The 14302-nt window shown below is 40.0% G+C and overlaps 1 protein-coding gene across 4 annotated transcripts in view; it reads right to left on the bottom strand.

Annotated features, from left to right (window-relative positions):
• Positions 1-5602: 5602 nt before the first annotated feature.
• The window catches only part of LOC110986986 (uncharacterized), a 67917-nt gene continuing 59217 nt past the window's right edge, over positions 5603-14302 (bottom strand). For 3 of the 4 annotated variants that reach the window (XM_022249358.2, XM_087145744.1, XM_022249357.2), the window contains 12 exons: positions 13644-13783; positions 13403-13541; positions 12918-13121; positions 12519-12722; positions 11641-11820; positions 10924-11447; positions 10410-10554; positions 9833-10054; positions 9213-9305; positions 8332-8663; positions 7621-7822; positions 5603-7010 (listed from right to left, as the gene is read on the bottom strand). In XM_022249358.2, the coding sequence (XP_022105050.2) occupies positions 6742-7010; positions 7621-7822; positions 8332-8663; positions 9213-9305; positions 9833-10054; positions 10410-10554; positions 10924-11447; positions 11641-11820; positions 12519-12722; positions 12918-13121; positions 13403-13541; positions 13644-13783 (2654 nt within the window). In that variant the 3' untranslated portion in view covers positions 5603-6741. Of the gene's footprint in view, positions 7011-7620; positions 7823-8331; positions 8664-9212; positions 9306-9832; positions 10055-10409; positions 10555-10923; positions 11448-11640; positions 11821-12518; positions 12723-12917; positions 13122-13402; positions 13542-13643; positions 13784-14302 lie in introns of those variants that run through there. The other variant, XR_015427673.1, reaches the window with a different exon arrangement.

Here is a 14302-nt window from a genome sequence, read left to right on the forward strand (position 1 = left end):
ACCAAAACTTCCAACTATACTGCAGGAGATCGTCACACGGCGATACCCAAACAGATTTTCCAGAGGCAATGTAGAGAGACCTTTAATCAGAGAAGGTAATTAACTCAAAAAAGGCACATGCTAATTAGAAATGAAAGAGAATCTTGCTCAGAGAATGCAGAGCGAGTGAAGACATGCTCCTGATTCAAGCTTGGGGAACTGAGGCACCAACCCGCACGATTTTAAATGTTTCTACTTGCACACACGCTATCTATAATATCGAGCCATAAAAGAGTATAAGTTCATATGCATTTATATAGGAACCCTGGATCGAATTTGCGCTTTTTCAAAGTAAAAAATTGTTAGCAAATAAATGGAAACATTGGGGAAGTTGTTTGATTGACTAGGACTTATTTTATCTTCTTGATCGGCATGGAAACATCATGAGAGCTAAATTACAGCCAGTCAGCAAAAGTAATCATATTTCCGAATTCTTTCGCTCGTGTCCTTGGTAAGGAAACGGAAACAATACCTGTGGCTGGAAAGAAAAAACGTAACCTCAGTCAGGACCCAATTGTCAATAAAAACCCTTTCTCGGTTGCATAAATTGCTTTGAGCGAAACGACAAATCCGGCTCGATTGAGAACCAGCAAATTAAATACCTGCATGACTGACCACAATAATTTATAATGTAATCAATATCCAAAACAAAACGCAATATGCAATGATTCGGTGTAAAAGCCCTGAAATAAAGAAAATGAATATACAAGTCCCCTGCTGTGATATCGTTTCCCATTATATAAAAAAGCTCTTATCTGCGAAAGTGGAACATGTTGAGACCGTATAGCTTGGTACATATGCAGCAAGGTATGAGACGGAGAGAACCCCCCCTGCTTTGTGTTGGTCATTGTCTCGCAGGAATCTGGGGAATTCCTTTCAGACATCGGGGGGGGGGTGTTATGTAACAATAGTCTGGAATGTGTATAGGGATTGGACATGTTGGGGGTACCCCTAGGTCTCATTTCTTGCTAGGTATAGCTTGTTGCGAAAATTAAAAGGGTTTGACCGCTTGTCAATGGCTTTTTACCAAGGACCTTAGTCGAGGTAAATTTGCATATGCTTCCCCTTTTTTTTTGTGATTGCATTTCCCTTGCGTTCATGATCTCTGTCATCTCCACGATTGTTTCACTCAAAAGGCAAATGATAAACTTATCTATTCAGGTGAATGCGTCAAGTCGAATGGAAATGAGCATCGATAGAAAGTGTTTAGAAATCATTCTTGCATTTCAACAGGAAATGTTGATAAAAACAGTTAATGTACCTGCAACATCTGACGCGACTCCCATTAATGCTCCCACTATACCTATGATCCAGGTATGTGTCACTAACTGGTCGCGGAGCGTTGGAAGTAAGACACCAATACCCTTCGCTATACATCCCGATATGAAATGAGACATGAAGGCCATCAAAGCGATAAAACATCCATTGCTGTTGAATTCCATCGTGAAACTCTCAAGTGGGTGCAACAAACATTCGGGATCTTTGGATTTGATAGTGATGAAAAGGCCCCCAATACGACAAAAGCAATGGAATGTAGGTCCACCACGCTGAACGTTTTATGAAGACTTTTACTTATTGCAATGGTCATGTTTAGAGGGATACTCCCTCTGACACCTGTTTACAATGGAAGCAGATGTGGTTCTATGGTAAACAAAGCGTCACACTACCAGTAGTAGAAGAGATCCACGGTCCACTGAGCACGATAAGAAAGCAAAGCATAGAGGCCTGAATGTACGGAACCGTATAACGGCAACTTGCAGGGAAAAAAATGGAGTTACTATCGCGCTGCTGCAAGATAAATCGTTGAATGTGTATCTTGCAGCAGCGAGTTAGCTAAAACCAGCTGAACTTGCTGCATATTAAGACTCAGTTTGGATAACAGACCCAATATTTCCGACTACTCTTTTAATCAAGGGTCCTGTATCACCCAATGTCCAGTTGACCAACACTCCCCCAGATTTCCGGGAATAGTCGAACTATTCCGAACTTATCCTGTCCATATTACATTCAGTTTAACGTGAACACTTTTTCAATGATGCTCCTCAGAATTGTCAAAATTGTTACAAGGATTAAAATAAATAAACGTCGTAGCCACATGAGTAAAGGGAGAAGATAAAGACGATTCGGATGGTATCGGTATATTCGGGCATTTCCAGCAGCATCTATACCAAGAATTTTGTGAACTTTCCGGGTTATATCGGTCGGAGTACTCCCAAATTACGGAGCAGAACTAGGGTCGAAAAGACTGGAGCATTTTTTAATTAAACGTGTTTCAATGAGAATATCATTTTTTTAATCGTTATTTTAGAAATTTGGAATAAATTTTTCAAAAGCATATGTTACTTTGCCTAATTATAAACTTGCGTATTCCTCTCGTTCAAACAAGATTGGAGGGGGAGTGGCCATGTTTATCCATTGTTCTCTTGAATTCCGTATTCGAGATGACCTTATGCCACCTTCTGATGACTACGAGTCTGTGTTCATCGAAATCAAACGCACCGGCCCACATAATTTATTCGTGGGAAATGTGTATAGAGCTCCTGGGACCAATTTGGATACTTTTCAACGGGCTTTTGATTGTTGTCTTAATTTGATTTCTTCAGAGAGCAAAATATGCTACGTAATGGGAGATTTCAATCTCGACCTTCTGAGATGTTCAGAACATCTACCAACAGATGACTTTGTAAATACTTTTCTTTCCTATGGCTTTCGTTCCTTGATCGATCGACCTACTCGTATAACCCCTCGTAGCACTACCCTTATCGACATCTTTGTAACAAACAGTGATCAGAGTGATGTCCTTCCAGGTATTCTTAACACCGATATCTCTGATCATTTGCCTTTGTTTTAAATTACTCCTTGTTTCTCTCTAAACTCTCACACTGCACCCAGTACCTATATCACCAGAAGTATCAATAACAATACTCTTAGTTCTTTTATTGCAGATATCGAATCTACCGCTAGGACTGATGTTTTTCAGTGCCAACAAGCTGACTTGGCATATGATATTTTTATGGACCGTTTTGTTAACGTATACGACTACCATTTTCCTTTTGTTATCAAAAGGATAGGTGACACAAAGACCAGGCAACCGTGGATCACCAATGCCATCATCAATTCTTGCATCCATAAAAACAGACTGTAGAGGCGGTTCTTGAGGAATCCATCTGCTGCTAATGAGTACTTACAAGGGTTATCGTAATCGCCTGACATCTATCATTCGTCTTGCCTAGAAAAATCACTACGCCGGCAAGTTTGATCACTGTAAAGGTGATATTAAAAGTACTTGGCGAGCGATCAACAAAATCCTGGGTAGAGGTAATAAAACAGCTGTGCCCGAGAAATGCTCCGATGGACAACACGTGTTCTCCTGCTGACATTGCTAAGTCCTTCAATTCCTACTTTACTAACATCGGCACCTCACTTGCTAACAAAATTCCACCCAATAAACTGTCTCTCAATGCAAACAAAACAAAATGCATGTTCTTTCATAATCCCACAACCTCTCTTCCCACTTCCTCAACATCCATTTACACTGTTGGTTCTCCAATATCGATTGTCCGCAGTACCAAATTCCTTGGTGTTGTTTTGAATGACCGTCTTACCTGGACCGACCACATTTCCTCTCAGTAGCCATTCCGATCTGTGCAGTGTTAACAAAAGTCGTCTCTCGCAACACAGGTGTTCTATCCAAACTCCACACTTTTTTTCCGCTATGACTCTTTTCACCCTTTACACTACACTAATTCTTCCCCACCTTAATTACTGTAATATTGTGTGGGCACGATCAAGTACTAACCAGTTACACTCTCTTATTATCATGCCCCTTTGTTGCCCGACCGGTAAAATCTCAGCCACACCACTTGCTCATTGAGAGCCTGCTCTGAACAAAAACATCCATGCGGCCTGTAGTGTAATCAGTACTTTGAATTCATTGTACAGTGCTTTAAAAACCTTCGATGCTTCTGACCAAAATAATGTAAATATGGGCTCACGAAGATAAAGGGCTGGTTAATGGGTAAATTGTAACCAAAATATTTGTATACTATACATTATTATACATAATTACGCATAAAAGTAATAATTAGATTCAAATTTTGAATCAATATAAATGTCTTTTCAGCATTCCTTTGTTTTTCTGCAATCATCAAATTTAAGAGTGCTGCCAGTATTGCTGCCAAAAAAGGCAAATGTGAAAAAAATAGTGCCTACTACGGCTTGAGGTTTTAGAAAAAGGAAGACCATGTGCGAGCTCTTCTGAGTTGACGACACCCCCCTGATGCTGATTCGTCAAAGATAATTACAATAGTTATCACTAGATCTAATTATTCGGATTTAATTCGAATCACATTGATAATGATCCCCGCAGTCGCAGTGGGGAGCCAACCAATGCTGCACCAGTCGGCTTAGCTTAAAGTTGACAAGATGCCATTACGAGCCACCTTCTTTTTCTACCCCTTGTTAAAAAATTACTCCTTTCTTTTTCAACCGTCTCCACAAGCCAAAAACTAAGTCTCTGCAGACAGATCCCTCCGCTGCATGGATATGAGAGCTATTTCTAGATTCATTAGCACATACAGCTGCTACATTTTGGCTAGATGAGGGCCCTCTATTGGTCCAACTCGTGAACAATCAAGCAAAATCATAAAAAAAATCGTTTCCCCATACGAAGCCAAGAAGTTGTATGAGCCTCTAGCTGGATCAAGAGAGGGCGCAGTTTTCCAAGGAACTTTCCAATTTTCCAAGCTCCTTTGATAGGAACTGCACTTCACTTGCTCAAAAATTACTATGAAATGCTGGCGTTTCGGTTGCATCGCTATCAACAAAATGAGCACTCCTGACCAACAAGGCCCTTTTCAACCGATGAGGGCGTGCTTCTGCTCTAGGTGGAATCACTTGTACGTACAGAACGTATACAACTAGCTCATAGGTCACATGCGAGTTGTACATGTATGTATCCACTTCCATTGGTCGCGGCTGTAGGCTAAACGTAGCACACCTACATAACCCAAATTGCAGGAGGGGTATAGCATGGGTTATAAATATGGTAACAGATGACTTGGGGCCGGGGAGGGAAGAGATTTCCAACAAAGGAAAGAGTCTTTCACTTTTCATGTGGGCCAATAATGGAAAAAAGTAGTGAATTTTATTCAAAAGATGTAAAACATTACGCAACATTTACACCAATCAAACAATTCTGTGCATCACCTATACAACGATGGTGATGACACTGAACTTAGTGTATTTATATTTTATAGGAACTAACGTGCTTGAAAATGAAATGTTTATTTTATTCTATTCCATTCAAGGTAAGTTGCTGGACAACAATAAGGCATTGTAAGGGTGATATTTTTGCAAGCTTTCAACATATTATTTCAACATAAGTGGTGTACACTTATGTAGAAATTGGCATTAAAACAAATGTCTGTCATTACTTCAAGAAAACCAAGGAGTAACATTGTTATTCGAAACCTGAAAAGAGGGATACATGTTGCATTTTACTGAAAAAAAGACACAACACAAGACTTTCAGAAAAAAAGACAAAGAGTCCGAATGACATCAATACTGTTAAACAGACCTCACAGCGATAAATCTTGCAGCCAAGCCTGTTCTTAATTTTCATGTTGAGATTAATAAGATCCAGCCTCCATGATAGAAAGTACAATTAAGACGAAGTGTACATAAATGTAAATGTGTTTACAATTGACTTACTAGACTTTTTATGTTGAGAATGAACAACCCTGCCCAAGAATTTTATGGTTTTGCTCATTAGCCATTAGGGCATCAAGAAATGGCCTTGCTGTCGAGAAATGGCCTAGGTACTACCAATGCTGACAGACAAGTTTGGGGTTTGATTTACCTTGATTTTTACTTGATGTTATTTCACCAATTAACATATGTAAACCCGAACCCCATTGACTGCAATTCAACCACTGGTACGTGATCATGCAGCATCACTTTTTTTCTTACAAAGGTTCATTCAATAACATGCTCACTAATTCCGATTAATTTTGCAAATTCCTCCTTCAAACTGCAACATCTTTGTGTTCATTCAATCAACAATATTGATCCAACTACAACTGAAAACAACACAAAAGCCATCAATCGAGGGCAAGTTTGATCAAAGACCATAGTCAACCATAGTTGACCATAGTCAACCATAGATCGAACTTGCCCCTGAAAGGCGATTCACACAGAACGCAGCCTATGTAACACTATTCCCAAGCAAAGTATTACTTTGTTTGATAATATATGGTTATACAGGTAATACCTGACCCAAATTTCATGCATCGAACCAATTTAAATATGGCGCGAAAGACTTCAAGAACTCATAATCAACTTATTGTGTAGTCCTCAGCAAATTATGGGAAGAAAGTAAAAATGAAAAGCACAATGCTGTTGCACGAGGGAAAAAACTAAGTATATCTTCTACACAAATACAATTTAACTATATTAAAAAACAAATTTCCTACATGCTTTTTAGCAGACTACATTAGAAAATGGCAAAATACAACAGATGACCATCAAGTGAAACGTAGATTGCGATAACATGCGAAAGAAAGTCTGAGTACTTTCGGCAAAATCTCTTTCTTTCATCAAATACAAATAATCTGTGTATCGTTTAATAGGAATCTAACATAAATTGTCACAAGCCTAAATAATAAATCCAACAAAATACCTAAGTTGATGATTGCGAATCCTCTAGACACTGATCACCTTCTTGACCGTGTGTGACAAGCCGGCTGCATTAATGGATGTCAAAGTCAAGTGGTAGTTGGTATAGGGAACCAGCGGTGAGACACGCATACCAGTATCCATGGTCTCCACCCACTGCATGATATCACTACTTCCTGGGATGGTGCCAAGAGATACTTCGTAGACCAAAGAGGAGGAAGAGGAGGAGAATAAGCCATCCCAGGCAAACTCAACCGTCCCATTACCCAACCAGAATGACCTGATGAGGCTTGGTGCTTTGGGTAGAGAAACAATCAAGAACGCAATTTGTGAGATGTTGAACAATTCATCAAGGATGGCTGAGTGAAACTGTAGGGATACATTTGTGCGTTATTATGTTTTAAGCATCCAGTCGCAGCCGCCATTTCAGTGGGCACAACAGTACAACGTGTGTACACAAGCATGGCATATACAGGGCGGACCTCCAAACAAGAGAAGTCCACATGGTGTAGGCCTAGAAGACGTTGTGTGGACTAACACATGTCCACGTTACGTTTTCCCCTCGCTACACAAACAGTTTTAGAGATTTTTAGCGCCACCATTATTGTGGCAAAATGAGGAGGAAAAGCAAAACAGAATCATAATCAGAAATTGAGCTGAAAGGAGTTATCATAGTGGGAGAAATCTGAACATTTTCGTCGTGTTTTCTTGACCGCGGGAGAGCAAAGAAATGTCCACACTGGGTACGTGAAAAAAGCATGGAACATGATTGCTGGGCCTGTTGGGGTATGTTTAAGGTTCACTCCTACCACGAGTAATTAAATACTAGTACCAAATAAATGAGATATTGAAATTCTTGTTTCATGCTGAATCTTAAGCATTTGAGAGATTGATTGGGTTACATACCACCTCCTGCAGGCTTGGCAGACTCCACAGTGAAATTGGCAGCGACATCCTGGCTGATCAGACCAGCATGATTGATGGCTCTAACTGACAGACTATAGGTTGCATCATCAACCAGGCTAAGACCTGACCAATCAAGGTGGCTCTCAGAAGTGAATCCACAAGGTCTCCATGTTGTGGAGACGTTTGGCCCACTAAGATAACACTAGAACGGGAAAGGGTTTTTAAGAAATTAGACGAAAGTTTATAACTCGTCGGTTGTCTCAGTATGAATTCTCCATCCTTCCTTTCATCTTTAAACCCCACTTCAAATTACTTTCAACCTGAAAAACCAATCATACAAGACATGCATACTTTCAGTCCAAATTAGAGGAAGTGGAAGGAAAGTATGAATTTCAGATAACCTTAGGATCTTTAAATTACTCATGTTGTTGCTTCAACAGCCATAACGTTGTGGTACTTATGTGATTAAGAAAATGATGTTTGCATCACTTCTTTTTATTCAGAAGCATGTGTGAGTAATTTGTTGTCAAGCCTATGTGTTTCACTTTGGTTTACTGACCTATTTCTCATGAAAAAACCCAATGCACCTCAAACACTTTAATTGTGTATTTTTCAATGTCAACAGCAGCATCTGAGTAGAGATGAAGTACTAACCCAGGCTCATCTGCTGATTTATGAATGTTCTACTCTATATCTTCTGCACTTTTATACCTGATAGAAATGGATTCCAAATGGATCTATAAATCCATGCCACGATGCTTTAAGAGAATCTCTCTGCGACTGATACCCATCTCGTGTTGCATATTGAGTCTCTGACAAAGTCTTCACACTGACAACAGCTGCCAAAGCACTTGGAGACTCTGTTACTATGGTAACACCATCTGATGATTTCCAGGACGACTGTCCAGCGTGATTGTAGCATGTGACTGTGACATACAGGCGCTGACCTTCAACCATAGTCTGTGACAGACTGGTGGTGATGGTGGAGGTGGCATTAGGAGACTGTGACCATGGTGCGATGTCATCAAGATTAGGCTCTGATCCTGGGGAAAAATTCAATTTGAAATGAGTATTGGAAGCTCAGACTTTAAACGCATGTTGTAAATACTGGAACTATGCAGTGAATAATATTTCTACTGTAATTCTCAGGTCTGGATGTTGATCTGGATGTTGATCATAACTAAGGTAAAATGTAATACTGAAATGACTCTTGCGAGTAGGTATTCTTAAGGAGTCTGCAGGTCAAATGGTATGGGCACCACCCGTGGGTCAGGTATTATTCAAGAGGGTCAAATGCCACTTGGTGGAAGGCCAGTTGATTAACAAATGATCCCGGCTTCTAAGATGCCAAGGTGAATTGCTGTATCCGATACACCTAAACAAGAAATGGACACTGACCAGTCACCGGTCAGAGATTACCAACGACTGAAAGTCAGCCGAGAGCCGAAAATGTATACTTCAATACCGCATATAAAATCACTTACAAGTCAGATGACTGATGCACAGCAAGCAGAGTCAAGGAGTTTCAGGCTACTCCACAGAGAGTAAGATGTTGATTCACCGTGGGGAACAGAAAATCTAAATCTACTTACCTACTGCCCATTCACAGTGAGCAATTTCACTTTCGGTATCAAACGCTGACCAGCTGAACGTAAGAGAAGAATCCTCGGCGCTGAAGTCAATATCTGAGAAAAGAAAATGAATTCTGTCTGAAGATTTTGGTAAATCTTTATTCCTGCCTACATTAAAAGCAAAAAATAAAACATTTGAGGAGTAGGTGCGGGAAAAAGTATCCTGAATTGTTTATGATTAGCTCTGACTGATTACAAACACTGGGGAGTGAGACTGACGTAGTGGTTCTTTCTTCGCCTTCCACCTCTGCGGTTCGGGTTCGAATCCTAGCCCGGTCCACATATGGATTAGTTTTTCAGTCCGTGCATGATTCCGTGGATCTTTTATTCCTAAGGTGTTTCTTCCCACTTCTAAAACTGTAACTGCTTCTCATTGTCTCATCTCTACAGGCTTCCTCAAGCTTGCAAACTATCCGTTATCATATTCTATTGCCACTGGGAATAATATGTTTGAGCTCCAGGTTTCTGAATGAAAAATATTCAACAGTTGACAAAGTATGTATGATAAGATTGATAGGATGATTGGGTCATGCAATACAAAATTCGTGAAAACTGTGTCGACAACAGATTTTGACATATACCTTGTTCAGTCTTCCCGTCAATGACGGAAAGAATTTCTGGTGGTGTCAAGTCAATCATTTCAGCGGCAGAGGTTGAAATGGCAATGAGATCAGCTGCATTTCTTGCCATTACCGTTACATAGACACGGGATCCATGTGCCATCCTCAGATCGGTGTTAATAGCATCTGTTCGTGTGCCCACTGATGTAAAGCTTTGTAGCTGGGTGCCACCTCTTGTTGTGCCTAAAAGTTAATCAAAAAGGACCAATTTTTCTCTTCTTTTCACTCAACTGAAAGCGACTGATGCTGTATTCAAGTTTCTGTTGATTGTGTTGCCACTGCTGAGAAATTGCACCACTACAGTCATCTTCCAAAGCAGGAATCAAACAACAGAAAAGAAGTGATTTTGAAAAAAACCTTAACAGCGATTGACCACGCTGACACATTAATCTGTCGATTGTCCACCTGTATTAAATTGCATGAAACTTGTTTATACTGAATGCAATTGGGATGCACGAAGCAATTAATCCTATCCATGCTGAATCCAAAGATATTCTCCATAATTTCAAAGGTCCCTAAAGGATTAAGTGTAACCTACCAATGGCCCAACTATAGTCCACTATGGGGCTCTCCGGATCAATGAAATCCCACTTAGACTGAAGAGATGACCAGCCGTGAATGAACTGGGTATAGACTTGTACAGGTTCGTCGTTGTTACTCGGTCTGATGCTGATTCGCCTCAGCTATGTAATACAACCAAATTGATGCGTCAAATGCTAAGCCTCAATTAAGTACATCACGTAGGCTTCTATCCGTTAACGAATTGAGTAGAAGAAAGAAACAGTTGAAGAAACCTTTCTTAAGCCTTATATTAAACAGGTTGACTTTTATGCATTAAAGGATTAAGGAAAAGGCCGTTTCAAAAGATCCACATGATTGCAAATACCAATTGCATTTTGGCATGGTTTCTGTGTTGAGAGCGCAAGTATGAATCATAATTACTTCACAATGAAATAATTTGCCAAATGCATTTTCAAAACAGTTCAGTCAAAGCTAGGGGTGCGTTACACATATTTAAACAAAATCAATTGAAACAAGATTAATTTGCTCACCTGAACATTATCCAACAGGATTCCATTTGATCTTCCAACTGAGGAGATTTTTAATGTTGAGACATCTTCACTGGCTGTGAAGTAAAACCTTTGCCGATTCCACTGGATAGATCTCATACTCTGATCTGAGTGACGGTGTGCTGGTCGGTCATACAACCTAAAGATACGGTTCAATCCTGGGGCCTGGATGCAGCCTTCCTGATTCAGAGAAGGATTCTGAGATGGCATGTGACTGACGAAGATCACTATCTGGTATTGGCTGCCCATCGTTGTGTTGAAGGTTTGGGAGATGGCACCACGGAGGGACAAGAAAGAATGACCGTCTTTGGCAATCTTCTTTTCAGATGAGACCACTGAAAACTGGCTGCCGGATTTAATTTTCCAGGCTTTGAGACCATCCGATTCTGGTGATGACGATGACTGCAATGATGAAGCTTCAGATGGTTCGTACAATGACTGAATTCCACCTGAGGCTCCACCTGATAACCCGTCTCCAGAACTAAATGTGCGTTCAAAACCCATATCTGAAAAGGATGACAGACACGCTTTACACGTTCATTTCAGCATTCCCAAAGGCCTACCATTTATGTCTTCAACATTTACGTTGTGAAAAAATAAAATTCTTTAATTTTCCGGGACAATGTTGGCCTTAGGTCTCTTTCATTTGCATAGTGAACTATCCTCCAATAGTATCTAATCAACCTAATGTCATTTTACCCGTGCTACGCAGCTCCCCCATCTCTTCAAATGATGGATTCTGAATCAGGTTATCCCCTACAAGGATATGTTCTATTGGCTCAGGGGGTGTAGTGTCCACTACAAATCCGTCTGAAGAGACTGAAACAGACTGCCGGCCAGCTGCATCAAAAGCTGAGATCCTGGAGAAATATCGAATACCTGGCAAAAAGAATCAACTTTATTGCTCATTAACGGTTATTTAAAAGTCCTCTGCTATCTTCACAGGCATAAGGGCTGCTGGAGATTCTGGTAAATACACATCAAGAGTACAGGCCTGCAGCTTATTTTACATATAGTTTATTTTATTCATTTTTTAATATCACTTCTGATAAATTTTGAAAAACATTATTCCTTTCACCTTTCTTCAAAATGATTTAGTAGGCCATTTGTAAGCTTCAAATTTTTTGTCAATCTTAAATTGAAATTTGACAATTGAAATCTCCCACTAATACAAGAAATGCAATAGCTAGTAGCTAATATTCATTGTTTTCAAAATGCGTACTGCAAAGAAATTGTATCATATATTTGTTATTCAAGTTATTAAACATTCTCATGTTGAATGACACAGATGGTTTTTCTATGCTCTATGAGTAAGAAAGCGAGCTTTTGAAATTGACAAAGTAGGCTGGTTGGGTGTATTTCAGAGGGTATATTTTGGTGGATAGCCTCTACATTTGTTTCCTTTGTATTCAAAAACGATTCAAAGCCATGAATTAAATCTATTTTTGATTCAAGTTGGAGCGATTCTCACAAGGACAAGTTCTGAAATAAAAGAATTGTTCGTTATTCTCATAACCTCTCCTGACAGAACTTTTGAAAACTATGATTAAATAAGGCAAGATTCTTTTGATTATTACCATCTGTGAGAGGTACAGCTAGAGTCTTGGAGGCAGACAAGTGGATTCCAACATCGGTGCAAGGCAGAATGCTAGCATTTCTAGGGCTTGGGATCTGTCCAACACACCACTCATAATGGTCTATGTAGGATTCCAGATCCACAAAGCCATGCCAGGAGGCTGAGATGACTGTGCCGGAGTTTTGGTACTGTACATCATGGAGATCTAGAATGGAGAAAACATGGACAGTTTGAAGGTATTTTCTCAGGAAAGTATGACTTTCATATCAAGACAAATAGCACTAGAACAGTTTATGTTATACAACTACAGCAAGCAAATGCATCTGCAGAGAGCAAAATTTATTCAAAACTAAAAGAAGAAAGGTAACTTATGGTTTGCATTATGTTGGCAATGGATTACCTATTCCATCAAAAACTAGGCCAGGATCTGGCCTCCTGGTGTCCACTACAAAGCCATCACTGCTTCTGAGCGTCTGCAGACCAGCTTTGTTGAATGCCCGTACATTGCTGAAGTACCGCACTCCACTTTGTAGGTCGAGGCTTGTGAACTGAGTGGAAGTTGCACCAGCTGGAAAGCTGTGATCATATTGACGGATATCTTCACCTGAGAAGGTCCAAATGATATTATTGCAATGGATGACTTTGTCAGTTCCCAGGCCTAAGGCTAAGCTGTGCATAACAATGCAGTGACACATACCAGATTGGACATCTGATTTGTGTACTCAGGCACCTCCTTGAGAGGTACCTGGTGGCAAGTGTACTAATCTGCAGGATAATCCGAGCGTGACCTGGTAGTGAATGTACTCACCTCCTGGATGGTTGCTGTGTGCCACCTAAAGTGTAGTCACCTGCCGGTTAGTCTGAGTGTGTAGTAAGTGTACTCACCTCCTGGATGGGTGCTGAGTGACACGAGGTAGTGGGACATTGCATGGTCTAAAAACACTCCCTCCCAAGAAACAAAGAGGACAGTATCTGTCAAGTAATCCGTGTCTGCCCTGGCATCAGCTGCAGCGAGGTCCTTTATCTGGAAACAAAAATGCTCTGAATTTACATGATTATTTGAAGTTATAAGAAATATACACACCTCAACTTTATATGACCATTCGCTTCTCTTTACAAAACTCACCTTCGTGCTTCTGATTGTTGAGACTTTTGGTGGTGTTACGTCGGGGATAATGCCATCTGACTTGAACACAGCATATGTACTGGTATCATACCAGGCTCGAACAAATACGTGATATTTGACTTGCTGAAGTAACTTGTGGTCTAATGACGAGGAAATGCACCCGAACAATGCAAAAGAAACCAATAAAATGATAAACATAAATTGAATTACAAACGGGCAAAGTCATTTTGAATTCTGCAGGCGTAACCTGTTTGTCTGCATTCCATTCCAAGTGCGCAATGTTTTATATGAGTTAAAGTAAAGAAAAAGGCAATAACTAAAAACATACAAAGACCCTTGGACTTAGGTTAAAGATGACGACAGGAGTAAAGACATCTAATATGATTTCACCTGAGTTGCAGTGATAAACACGCCAATTGAAAAACTTGGCAACATGATGATGACAATAACAAGGAACACAGCGAAGAAGGTCACAAACAAGGTGAACAATATGATCATTAACAAGATAATGACAATGATACAAATAACAATAAATCACGACACTAGTATAAAAGTAATGAAACGTGTCAACTAAAAGATTCTATTGAATTTGAATATCTCTTAATCCCTTAATGTGCTGGAAGCCTTCAATGTTTCGGAACATACTTACATTTGTGGTG

This window comes from Acanthaster planci, linkage group LG14 (genome assembly GCF_054643075.1).
Source record: "Acanthaster planci isolate LZ-2023a linkage group LG14, COTS_SCS, whole genome shotgun sequence".
Classification (NCBI taxonomy): Eukaryota; Metazoa; Echinodermata; class Asteroidea; order Valvatida; family Acanthasteridae; genus Acanthaster; species Acanthaster planci.